The sequence below is a fragment of the Streptopelia decaocto genome (assembly GCF_964273445.1).
Source record: "Streptopelia decaocto genome assembly, chromosome: Z".
NCBI classification, from domain to species: domain Eukaryota; kingdom Metazoa; phylum Chordata; class Aves; order Columbiformes; family Columbidae; genus Streptopelia; species Streptopelia decaocto.
In genome coordinates this window covers 17,358,947-17,372,630 of record NC_138657.1, presented here as the reverse complement: position 1 = coordinate 17,372,630, position 13,684 = coordinate 17,358,947, and the positions used below count along the sequence as shown (strand labels likewise).

The window sequence follows — 13,684 nt, the reverse complement described above, 5'->3', positions numbered from 1 at the left end:
TCAATACATTGTCCAGACACGATACCCTCTTGCACCTAATAAATGCAAACACAAAACATAGCTCATGCTTCTATTTCAGTACATCTATAGGGGTAACAGTTCTCTTCTTCAAAAGGGTAACAAGGTGTTTCAGACTATACCCACTACTTATTTTTGTTTTGTTTTCAAAGATGCTCTTCAGCAGGCTGAATATTCTCACACCAGCTCCCTCTTACCTCCAGCCCAGAACCTACTATTGTCTAACTGTGCCAAACAGGGCTACCCATTTTTGTTATGACTGTTAGAAAATATAAAGATAAGCATTGGCATTTACATTAATAAAACCACAGTATGAAGGCTTGCTTAACATCTCTATCAGGGACCTGGAGCAGGAGAAAGAACACACTCTTGATCATGAGGTTTGCAGATGACAACCAACTGGGGAAGAGAAGCACCTGACACATGAGAGCAGAGCTGTCACCAGGAGGGACCCAGACAGCCTGAAGAAAGAATTAACAGCAGACTCACAACATACAATAAGAACAACTGTCAAGCCCTGTCCCAGCAAAGCAGAGCCCCGAAGCAACAAGACTAGGGCTGGGAAACAGCTCTGGAGGGTTGGCCCTGGGCAGCAGTGAGCTGAACCAGGGTCAGCCGTGCATCTGGGTAGACAAGCACCAGCAGTGCATAGAGTCTCATGGACAGGTCACATGCCTGAGAGCCAGGGGAGGACAGGGGCTGTACCCTCTGCTAAGTGCTCATCAGACCACATTAGTGCACCCTTTCAGTTTCCAATTTTGCATTCCCAGTGCAAGAAAGATCTGTATGAGCTGGCAAGACTTGAGGGAAGTCCACTGAGACAGTGGGGCTGAAGCCCTTGCCCTGCGAGGAGAGGCTGCCAGACCAAGGCTGGTTCAGTCAGGGGCAGGGACACCTTGGAGGGCACCCAACAGCATCCCTGGCACTGGTGGGAAGGAATGGAGGAGACAAAGTCAGGCTCTTCACAGCAGTGTGTGGCAGGAGAGCAAGGGGCAGCAGCCCAAGCTGACACATGAGAGGCTCAGGCTGGAGATCGGGAAAAGCCTTTTCCCTGTGACGCCAGCTCAGCAGTGGAACCAGGACTCAGGGAGGTTCACAGCCTATGGTTGAGCCTGTGGCAGTCCCTGCCAGCATGAGCACCTCTGCCATTGTGTGAAACAAAGCAGAAATTTATCTGTTAGTAGAAACCATGCAAACCTCAAGGTTTGGCCATCTCCTCTCTCCAAATGGTCAAACTTTCTTTGGGCTTTCCACATCAACTGATTCTACCAACATGTAAAAACATCTTGGTAAAATTTCTGGTTCAGACGGTGTAATACATTGCATAAATTTAAGTAGGTTTACTAAGAGTTTCTAACTTGTTCTACCTTATAACCACTGAACTTATTCCGCTTAATATAGAACCATTTCTCTTTAAACACGCGACATTTTATTTTCTTATGATTTACATCAAAGTAGCTCTCCTGTATTTCATCTCTGGAAAGTCAAGTAAGTAATGCTTCAGGTACACAGTCCAAGTTCTGTTTTTGCAGAAGTAAACATGAATCACTTGGATGTGAAGACCGATATCTAATCGTGAATTTACATGCTCATTTGCTCACCCACTCCACTTCAAAGGCAACAAGCACTGAGCTCTTATATGAAGGTAATCACAAAAACACTTCATTTCATTTCACTGTCAGGTCAATCTTAATTATACTAAACATGCACCAGCAATAAGCAGCAACATCTTTACTGTGATGGCTTTTGATATGGGTGCAGGACTCACCCCTCCTGCCTTTAGCAGCTTTCTTCTGAATTCCTCTGTCGGGTTGTTGAATGTGAGCTTTTCACAGCGGAGGTGATTTACAGGTGGGTGGCCTTCAAGGTGCAGGAATAAGTCATAGTCAAATCGAACTTTCTTAGGTTCTTCCTGAGGGTTGAAAATAACCAGACAGAAACATCTAGCACCAAAACTAAGTTGAAAACAAGGGCTATATACAGAGGGTCAATAAAAGTGAAAACTATGCCATTTTAACCATTCTCTGTGTTCTCAGACACACGACAGAAATTACCAAGCGTCAGCTGAGCTGCAGTAAATCAGAGAAGCTTCTATCAGCCCATGATAACACATGGTAAAATGCATGATCTCCAAGCTGCCATGACAAGGCTTAATTGGAAGTGTCACGTCACGTTTGGCGCAGGCTATAGACATACACATAGGCAAGTATCATGGTTGAGCTGACACAAGGTAACTCAGACAACAACACAATCACACTTCCGTGCCCTAGATAGCACAGAAGACACTGCTGTAAGTTTTGAATGCAAATTCCTCCACTTAAGCCAAACGCTATTGTTTTCTTCACAAGTTGTAGAAAAGGAGAAGAATGAAACCGCTGCAGCCAGCTGTATTTGATCTCCTATTTATGGGGTCTGCTCATTTATTAATGAAACTTCACTGTCTTGAACAAGTGTGGCCAGCTAGATTACAAGTGTTCCACCACAGCTTTCAGGTGATTAAAATTCTCTGCCACTGCAGTGAAAAAATGAAATTCAATGTTCCCTGTACCAATATGGAGTGAGAAAAAACAGGAAAGGCAAATTTATCTTGGAAGAAACCATCAGCACTCTACTGCCCTGAAAAAGCCTCAGCAGAAAACAGACACTACTGGCATTGAATAGACTTCAGTTAGTAATACCAGAGGGAAGATACTAAGTATGTTTTGTACTTTACATTTAGACAGTCTCTTTTAGAAGCTGTACATAAGTGCACTTTTAAGGCAATATTAGTAGCCCTTCCTCCAAAGGTCCAGTTGTGCAACAGAAGCCACCAAGCCCATATCAGTTTTAAGGCAGAACACAAGTAAAAGGTCAAATTCAGGAAAAGCTTTAGTAAAAAGAGAACCATGAAGGAAGAGGAGGAAGAGATGCAGCAAAATGTTCGCATATATCCAACACTGCATGTAATCAAAATGCATGCTCTGTTCAGTGACAAATGCTTTAAAAAAAAAAAAAAAAAAACTAAAAACATGTAGTTTTGATTCAGGGTTCCACAAATGTGAAGAACAGAAAACATGGAAATCTCAGTTATTCTAAAAGTTAAATCCGAGGTTTCAAATATAGCCAAGGGACATCCTCATTGTCCCATCTCTGGACTTGAGCAGAGACAAAAGAAGGGGACCTGAAATAAAAGGCCTGCAGTACTCTGTTTCTGAAGACAGAAGAGAGCAGTTTCCTTAGATTAACTATTTTCTTGATGGACCATTTTCAAAAGCAATCATGGATGAAGACATATCTTATTGTTAGAAAGATTAACACTTGATTTCTTGCAGAACAGAAAATGGAAGTGATTTACTCCTCAGTATGCTTAGAAAACTGTGACATTGCTACAGGTAAATATTTGGTACCAGCAGGTTTGCTGTAAGAGCAAAGTTATATGTGTTTATAAATGGGAGTCTTCAAAGAAACTTAGATGAACATAACCAGCGATTTCAAAGCAGATTTTTAAACCACAAAAGACTGCCAGTACCACTGCCACTATGTCAAAATGGTGTGAGAGTGAAGGTAGAATATACTGTAGTTTATGAACCCCTCTTGGTTTCACCTGGGATAGTTACCTTTATTCCTAGTAATGATATAGTGCTGTGTTTTGGACTTAGTATGAAAAGAATGTTGAAAATACACAGATGTTTTGATGTTTTGGTCATTGCCAAGCAATGATTATATCAAGAGAAGGGCTTTTCAGCAAGAAGGCACAAGAAGCTGGGAGTAGACAGAGCCAGGACAACTGACGCCAAATGACCAAAGGGATATTCCATACCACATGACATCACGTTCAGTATGTATTTTGGGGAAAGAAGAAGGAAGGGGCGACCTTCAGGAGGGATGGCTTTCGTCTTCCCAAGAAGCCATTATGTATGATAGAGCCCAGCTTTCCTGGAGATGGCTCAACACCTATCTGCTGATTGGAAGTAGTGACGGATTTCTTGTTCTGCTTTGCTTGCGCGTGTGGCTTTTGCTTTACCTGTTAAACTGTCTTTATCTCAACCCGCAGATTTTCTCGGTTTTGCTCTTCTGATTCCCTCCACATCCCTCCAGGGGGTGGTGGTGAATGAGTGGCTGCATGGTTCTTAGTGACCAGGTGGGGTTAAACCATGACAGAGCCTTATCCTAAATGGACTGCATTTTCCAGAACACAAGTCGTTTGACCTGAAAGCATCTTTTTCAAGGACTTTGTCTCAAAGGCTAACAACTACAGCATGTTGCTGCTGAATTTGGGAGGGATGTGTTTGTCATTTTCCCTTGGAATATTTTCCATCAGGGTGAAATGCCTGTTAGATTTTCTACCAACTTCTGCTTAGTGCTAGGAAGAGGCAACTTTTAATCCTCCATGACACAGGCGGCTTCCTGTACCCCTGTCTTCTCTATTCATTAGGGTACTTTCTGAACAAGAAATTGAAAATTTGTCTACCTTGCATAAGTGATGATGGTCTGTCTCCTCTTGCTCCTTCTGTCTATCTCCCCTTTTTCTGTACTGGAATACCTGTGAAGTAGCTTAGCAGGGGAAGAGTAGCTGACCCAGGAGAAAGCAGTAATTTGCCTCAGGAATGCCAGCTCAATTTTTATGTCACTCTTCCTTTGTATTGTACTGACCCCAAGGGAGGGCATGCTGCTGCAGCTGTGTGAAGACCTAGCTGACTCACAGTCCAACTGCTGCTTGTTGCATTCCATGGCACCAAAACAGGAGTGAAGGATGTTAGCAAACTTCCTAATTCCACATGCTGCTTGAGGGTGAGATGAGTTGTAATGACTGCTGCCCTCTTGATCTCAGGCTAAGCCACAATTCCTGCTGGAGAAGTCCTGAGACTTGCAGGCCTCCACAGTCAGCAAAGGCAGCCAAAAGTCTGAGTGGAAAACAAAAAAAAGATATGTCGGGCAGGAAGCTTCCTGTAGAGATGCTTCAGTGATTGACTCACTATCATCTGAGTTTGTCTGCCCAGTTTTGGGATAAGCTCTTAACAGAGGAGTTTGGGAATGCGCTGGTTTTCATTAGACCTCCTGAATGAAAACTGCTTCCCTAACGGAGACAGAGCTAAAAAGTATACCAAAAAAGCCAGTCAACTCACTGAGGCAGTTGTTTCCAACAGCACACAAGGTATACTAAGCCTTCCTCTTCATAGATTGATACAGGGAACATTTCAGAATTACTTGTTTGAAACCTACAACTTAGAAAGTTCCTGAGCAGAATTATCCACACCTCACACCTTAACAGAACTTTCTGTGAAAGACAAAAGAATATGGAATATGGAATATGGAATATGGAATATGGAATATCTACTTGAAGGCATACACAGCTAACAAAGTGGTATTTTAATACAAATTCTAAGTGACTAGGGTTCCAGCAAAAGTCTCTTACTATGCATTTCTATTTTCCTTCAGTTTTAGTTTTTCACTTGACTAAAATAATTACGTTCAACTACACCTTGGTAATATAAACTAAGCACAAGGGGATCTCAGAAGTGCATGCTAAGTACAATAATGGCTCCCCCAAGGCACATGACATACAAAAGCAACCTAAAATATTGCAGATATTAAGGTACTGCACCTTAAACCTTGCAATCTTTTGGCTGTTTAATTCTACCCAAATCTAATTATTTTTATCTGAAGGAGTTATTAAAAAAAAAAACAACAGTGTCTGTATTACTGAACTGGGTCCCCAGTAATGTTGAGTAGACTCAATGTTCACATGCAGTCTAAAATAATGTTTATGCAGACTGAGGATGCAGGATTAAAAAAAACACCAAAACACTGCTTTGAATGATCAAAAATTGAACAAATTAAAAAGATCAGCAATACTAAAACAGAACAATGCGTTAATTTTGAAATCAACATAACCAAGATTGGTTTCCTTTCTTAAATTTTAAGTGGCTCTTGAATTTCCTTAAACATTACTTCAGGTCTGTCCACTTCTGACTACAACTAGTAATTCTTCTGAATAATTATATTCAACTTGTTTATTTTATCAGGTAATCCTAATTTCATACAGTTAACTACTAAACACAATTATGTATTTCTAAAAGTTACAGTGACTTTGAACTGAGGAACATTACTGACAAAGACAGCTTTAATTCTAATTTTTAACTGAGTTTATGAATTAAACTATAAATCTCTAAAAAACTTGCACATGGGGCTTTTTTCTGTTTTATATTTTGTTTTTGGTTTTTTTTGTTTGTTTTGTGGGTTGTTTTTGTGGGGTTTTTTTAATTTTGTTTTTGTTTGGTTTTGGTTTTTTAATGAAATCTATTGTGATTCCATACCTTGTTTTTGAAGTAAACCTCAATTGGTAAAATGAAACCAGCATACCCAGATTCTTCAACTTTGTAGGGTGGATCCTTGCACACTGAAACAAAGAGAAAAACCTGTATTTAATACAAAAATAATGTTTTAAATCCACAAGCAAAAGATAAGAGCAAATAATCTGCAACAATAGCTGTATGGCAGCACCATTACAAAACAGCAACACACAGAGTATGACACATCTGTGCACAACTCAACATGAATTTTGCAAACAAATTGTTCCTGCCTGTATACAACTTACAGTTTAGGGATAGGAAATATTTAATTTTTCTTTTATTTTCCAGTCCTAGCAGACTACTGCTAAAGCAGAGCAACCAGAGACTTCAACAGCAGGTGGACCCACTGAGTACCCACAACAGCAGCCAAGGTTTGTTTTGGGAATGGAAAACATACAGAATTCGACCCAGAAAGAGTTAAACATGTAAAAAGCAGAAGTGCTGCCATTCATGTATTCATAACTTAATACTGAAAAAAATCCTAGTTTTAGTAAAAGTAATTTAAAATAATTAATTGAATTAGAACTAATGCTAATAAATTCGAAATCTGCATTGCTAGGGATAGAGGGGACAGAACACAACATTCCAGTATACAGTAAAGAACCACAGGAAGGTTAACTATTGTACTATGTTAAAACAGTATCCAAGTGTTAAAACAGTATCCAAGTCTGCCCTACAGAATTCAGACTTTAGGATGACAGTATTATCAGCTCCAATACGCAATCTTCTCCTTCAAGTTTTTATTTTAATGCAAGGGCTTTTAGTTATATGAAATCCCCATACTATTGAACATGAGCTCTCTGAAGAAAGTGGCAATAGCCTACCAACTCCCAGCCAGTGACAAAAAGCAGGTTGTTATAGAACCTGGGACAGAAGGCACCGCTTTCTTCTCCAGTCAGGTTGCGTGACAACCTCATTACAAAATTCATGCCCATGAAACAAATAAGCATAAAGTCAAGCTGAGTTTGAGAAACCACATGTCTCCCTGCAGCATCAACTCAGATGCTTCCAAATGCTGCATTGATATGTATGACAATTCATGTCATACACGCTACCATCTCTAGTGACATCGTAAGACAATGACAGTTTCTCTACTGCAGACTGGTAGAATGATGCAAAGGGTTGACTTATTCAGAAACATTTGCTCAAGCTCTATCAAACTTGCTGACTGAAAAAAAAAATTCAGACTCTCGGATCATTAGTTAAGATGTGTGCTCTTTTCAGAATTGCCTGCTGGCTGCTCATGCAACAGTATTGAGTGCAACTTAAACTGTACTTTACAAAAAGTGCATCTTGCGATCAACTGCGCAGGGCTTAAATACCAAAATTATTCTTTCTAGCAAATCCCCACAGATGGGCACTAACCACCCTGTATCATCCTGAGAACATGGCAAGTCCCATCAGACACATCCAGGAATATGGCTTCTGCTACATTCTCAATAGTTCGATCAGTACATCAGACTTCTTAGGACATGCTAGCTTGGTTAATCCCCAAGTAAATGAACAAAGCAGAATTTTCTCCTAATACCTTGCCATTCTCCTCCTGCTTTGCTAGCATCAAACCCACACAGGGACTTCAAGGATGAGGAAGATTCCAAGTCTGTGCTCACCTAATGTTATCACTATCCAGGACACTTCATGTAATCAGTGGAAAGGGAAAGGAAAAGGTTGACAAAACTGGAGTAAGAATAATCTGCAACACCATCCTCTTGCAGCTATAGAATATAGTTTGTTTTTCTTGGCAGGAAAAAAAAAAAAAGAGGACACATAGTTTACGAAGTGGGATTTGAAAGAATTTGAAGTGTTACAATGATAGGTCAAATCAGAGAGGTGGTTTCAGACATGCTAAGCTTTTAAGATGGAAACTGAGCATTTTGTGTTAGAATCTCCCAGAAGTAGTATTTCAGTTTATATTGACACATCTTCCCTTAAGACTTACCAGCATTTGAAAAATGTAAATACAATAGCCCTAGTTAAGCACAGTGACAGATTACAGTAATACATACTGACAACTTTTTCAGTCAAAGACAGAGAAGCCTTCCTGCTCCTCCTCTGCCTTCAGGAGACAATTGGAGAAAGGTTTCCAAGTATTATACAGGGTTCAGAAGACTGAAATCCAATATATATATAACCAGAGAGAGACTAGACAGCAGATATTTATCCAGACAGGAACTTTACAGACTTGTAATAATACATTAACTGTTACAGAGATTCCAGGCTCTGTGACAAGTCACAAATCACCTTTTTTTTTTTTTAAATAAATATCACGTCAACTTCTTCCTGAGCACTTAATTGGTGCAGAACAAACTGTCAGCATAAATATTTTTCATTCTCTCCTTCAAATCTCTCTTCTTTCAGATTTACACAGCTGTTAGCCACGCTGAATAGTACCTTGTCAAAGTTTCACATTACAGTTCTGAAAACAAAGTCTGTTACACTTGCAGGCTTTGTTGAAACTTGGGTGATGGGTTATAAACCACTTAATCACAAGAAAACTGCTGTGGGTGCCTTCCTAAACTGAAAGATGGTCTTTCAATAGAATGAAAATTCTACAACCTCGTGAATGAAACCTTCCTGGGGAGATTTAAAAAAAAAAAAGTGACTGAACAAAGACACATGCTATTGCATACATGTAGACTGCAATTAAAATGAAAGCTATTGCATTTTCTTCACCTTTCTTGTGGAAGGCACTACTATATGTACTGGCAGAAACAGCATCTCTGTGCACTGTGAACCAACACTCACTGGTGTAAGGTCTTTTTTGTTTTGTTGAACTGTCACAAGTAGTAACCAGGGCTGCAGTGACATGTGTGGTTTAGCCAAGCCAACAAACAACCATCCTACTAGTACTGTTTGTTGAGTCGAGGCGAGGGAAGTTACAAGAGAGGTGAAACACAGAAAAGGTAGAGAGGAAAAATAATGAGAGGAAACAAAGACTGTAGTAGAAAAGACAAATAAAACCGAATTAGAGGTATAGATCAACAGAGCTACATCAATAACAGGAACTAGGAAGGAGTGATTTTTGAAGGGAACGCCTGGAAACCATAAGAGCCTTCTCAAAGCTCGTTAATAAATAGATAAATAAATAAACAAACAAACCACACACAAACACAGCTACACTACACCAGGTAGATAGCAGACAAACAATTTGCTCCTCATCCGGAGGGACAGAGGCATTTCCCCTGTGACTGCTCCTCTCCTTTGAAGTGGCACCTACAAATGCATTTTGAGCACCAGATAAACAAAGCCTCTTGCACAATGGTATCCTTAAGACTTAATTATTTTCATCCTTCTTTTTTTCCTATGAAACAGCTTGTATGATCACAACACATTTCCTCCCCCTGTCCTACACCTTTTGACTAGTCCAACTTCAATACAGTCTCTACAACCATTAGGGCCCTAAGATTCATACATATCCGGTTAAAAATTAGTGCCTGCAGTAAGAAGATGGTTCTAGAGGACATTTTCACCAGCTTGCAGGGAGAAGCAGCCAGCAATATGCAGAATTACAAACCAGTTATAACCATGTCTCTTCTCATGAGAACTGTAGGGCCAGCAGAGATAAGTAAAAAGAAAAGCAAAACTATGCAGATTTATTTAGGCCCACTGGACACAGAATAAGTTGGGGTTTTTGTTGCCTAGATAAGGCAATATAAGGAGTTCAGGATACTATACTGTTATTGTATCTTTATCAGAATGCAGAATCATTTCTCTCCATAAGTGAAAGCTTTAGTCTTAGGTATTTGCAAATGCATTTGATAAACACAGATATACCAGTCCCTTAAAGCAGTGCAATTTTGAAATCGAAACAGGAGTTTATGCGACACAATTATGTAGCATCCCTTCTGTTCACCATGTTTCATTATACTTCAGGGTGAAATTTTGCTGTAACAAGTAGTAACATTGGTATGTTTGAGACCACAGAAGGGCACTTAGATCTAACACAGCTCTAACTATAGCAAAAGTTGTTCAAATATTGTATAGGAGCTTGAACTTATGTGCCCAGGTGGCCAAAAAGGCCAACAGCATCCTGGTGTGCATCAAGAACGGTGTTGCTAGCAGGACTACAGAAGCGATCATCCCACTGTACTCGGTGCCACTGAGACCCCACCTTGAATCCTGCATTCAGTTTCAGGCCCCTCTACAGGAAAAACATGGAGGTGCTGGAGAGAGTTCAGAGAAGGGCAATGAAGCTGGTGAGGGGTCTGGAGCACAAGTCTGATGAGGAGCAGCTGAGGGAACTGGGGCTGTTTAGCCTGGAGAAAAGGAGGCTGAGGGGAGACCTTATCACTGTCTACAACTACCTGAAAGGAGGCTGTAGCATGGAGGGTGTTGGTCTCTTCTCCCAAGTAGGAACTGATAGTGATACAGGGAATTAACAATTAATTAACTAAGAATTAACTAATTAACACTTAAAGAACTAACACTTAAAGACTTAAAGAGCTAAGAGAGAGCTAACCCTTTAACCCACATCACTATTGCCTAGCCTCGTTTAGCTTTGTGTAATTTATTGTACAAGAAACAGGAGTTTGCTGACGCCTTGCAAAAATGATAATCCTTGGGTGCATCCTTGGGTGAACTAGAGAACAGAAACTTGGGCACAGGACAGGAGATACGCCAGTTTTAACCAACTCAGTTTGAGTCCTAACCAACTCATCACAGTGGACCAAGGGTGACCATGTACAGAGAAAGAGAACCCGGGTTCACCATCACTGCGCAGCTGCAACCAGGAGGAGCCAGAGGTGGAGACTCTGGCAACGGTCTCCCGGAACTCATTGTAATAAGAACTGCCTTCTCGGGGACAGGTTATGAATATGTATAGGCGTTCCTAAAAACTTTCATGAATATGTAACACTTTACTGCATTTAACCAAGCTCACAGCTACTGTAATTTTACACACAACTTGGGTAGAGTTATCCCCCGTGTGTCCTGCACTGTGTAAATACATACATTCTTTACAGTCTCAAGGGTTGTAAGGTCATTTCCGCGCCTCAATAGGATGAGGAGAAATGGCCTTAAGTTGCACCAGGGAAGGTTCAGATTGGGTATTAGGAAAAAGGTCTTTACGGAAAGGGTTGTGAAGCATTGGAACAGGCTGCCGAGAGAAGTGGTGGTGCCACCATCCCTGGAGGTGCTTAAAAGACTTAGAGGAGGTTCTTAGGGACACAGTTTAGTGCTAGATTTAGGTTATGGTTGGACTCAGTCTTAAGGGTCTCTTCCAACCAAAATGATTCCATGATTCTGTAAAACTAAAAGACCACAAAAGCTGCTAAATGACAGAGAGAAAGGAGAAAGGTATAAAAGCTAGAGTAAGAAGGCTAAGGTCCAAGGACTAGAAGTAGTTCTCATACTGGAATGCCATTTTTCTGTAATGCTAAAGGAGCACACACATGTACAGACACATGCAGCTAACTGCACAGGGACTGGCTTCCAGTACTGTGCACACCTCAGGTACTCACCTACAGTATACTGTCACCTAACTACCCCGATAAAGCACTATCTAGGCACTCAACTGCAATCCCAGCTGTATTACAAACACTTCACAAACAACAGGAATAGTCAGAAGCATATTGGCTATGCTGATTCGTTCATTTTGACCAACCTTCTAATACATGCAAGTACAGTAACTCACAGATAAAAATTACTGAAGTGCTCCTCTAACAAAACATGCCTTCCAGAGACCAACTGCAAGATACCAATGGGTATCTTTAAATGAAACTACGATGAGCTACCAAAGATCACGGCAAGTCAGGACAGGAATTTATGATTAGTAAATTATCTGTCCCCTATTTGTCAGTGGAAGATGCTTTCTACACAGGTCACATAAATGCCTTAAATCATTTATTGCAAATGTTTTGCTTCTCTATTTTATAAGTGAAGCACTGATTTTTCTTTTGTTGTATTCACACATGCCTTCCCATGTGTTGCATCAGACAGTAACAGACACCAAGGGAACTGATGCAAATCAAGCCATGATGATGAAACTTCAGTAGCAGTAGCCACACTGAAGACTTGGGAGATAACAGTAACAAAATTCTAGTAGGACCTGTCCTTTTTAAAAGCTTTAATGTGAGACTCATTTGCCACTCCAACGTTGTTAAACACTTCATTGTGAATAGATTTTTCTTTTCTTAAAAATGCAGTCCGAAGAACTAAGGAAAGGCTAAAGTTCCCTTTAGGCACAACATCAGAAAGATGCAGAAAAATGACTGTAATGATTCACATATATTTTGTGCACCCTGCAGGATAAACCAAGTGGGTGCTTGGAGGAATTAAAGCTTTCTGATAAGACCTGGTTTAATCATAACTTTTTAATACTGGTATTTTATAGATTCTTGCCTATAATTCGCTCACCCTTTGACCAACTTTTCCTTCTATTCAGCACAATGTGCGTTAAAAGAAGCCTTACAACAAATGGGTAGCATTCACTTTCAGAGGAAGGCAGATAGTGGTACCAAATCCGTCCTTAAGGACAGCTTCAAACATTCAGCTCTGATTTCTGTAAAAGCTCACTGACTCTGCTAGTCAGTAGCTCACCTTCACAGCTGGTGGGCTCCAGTACTTGGACTCTACACAAAAAGACCCAGGAAGAGAACGGGTCCATTATGTCCCACCTTCAGGCACATGTCAGACATTAGTACCAACGAATTGCTAGGCAGGTTCAAACAAAATATAGCAAAACTTACCAAATTGAGTGCAGATTAAACAGTACTTCCTCCACTAGGAATAAGGAATTCCCAATTAATTAACACCTTATGCTGACAAGTATTTCATGAAACAGATACAACCCTGAAGTAAAACCACAAAGGGCACTAAGAGAACTAAGGCTGAGCTTTCACCATTGCATTTACAATCATACTGAGCTCCCTGCCCTACATACTGAATACCCAGATTCCCACCACTTCCACGAGCTGGACAGGATGGCAAGATACAGCTTATAACCCTTTAAATAAAGTGAACACTAACTTTTGCAATGACATTTTCTGTCTATTGTGTTCACTCCCTGACTATTTGATAAAGACTTCATCAACTGAGATCAAACTCATACACAAGACAGGAGGGCCAGGAGGGCAGGGAAGGGGAAAAAAACCTCTGTCATGCCCAACAAGGTTATCCAAATCCAGGTCTTACTGACCAGTACTTAACTCTGCACTGGTCTTTAAATGTTGCTGAAAAGCCAGCAGAGAGAGTAGTAAACATCCACTCACTCATGACCAAATTTCTTATCACGAACAAAAATAGACTAAGAAAGACTAAGTTTGTTTGGATTTCTTTTTGTTTGGTTTGGGTTTTGTTTGTTTGTTGGGGGGATGGGCTGCTGCATTTTTTTTTTT

General features: G+C 40.4%; 1 protein-coding gene across 4 annotated transcripts in view; it reads right to left on the bottom strand.

Annotated features, from left to right (window-relative positions):
* MLLT3 (MLLT3 super elongation complex subunit) overlaps positions 1 to 13,684 on the bottom strand; it is a 123,296-nt gene that overhangs the window by 55,501 nt on the left and 54,111 nt on the right. For 3 of the 4 annotated variants that reach the window (XM_082075004.1, XM_082075005.1, XM_082075006.1), the window contains exons 3-4: positions 6,315 to 6,397; positions 1,787 to 1,930 (exon numbers count right to left, since the gene is read on the bottom strand). In XM_082075004.1, the coding sequence (XP_081931130.1) occupies positions 1,787 to 1,930; positions 6,315 to 6,397 (227 nt within the window). The remainder of the gene's footprint in view (positions 1 to 1,786; positions 1,931 to 6,314; positions 6,398 to 13,684) is intronic. The other variant, XM_082075007.1, reaches the window with a different exon arrangement.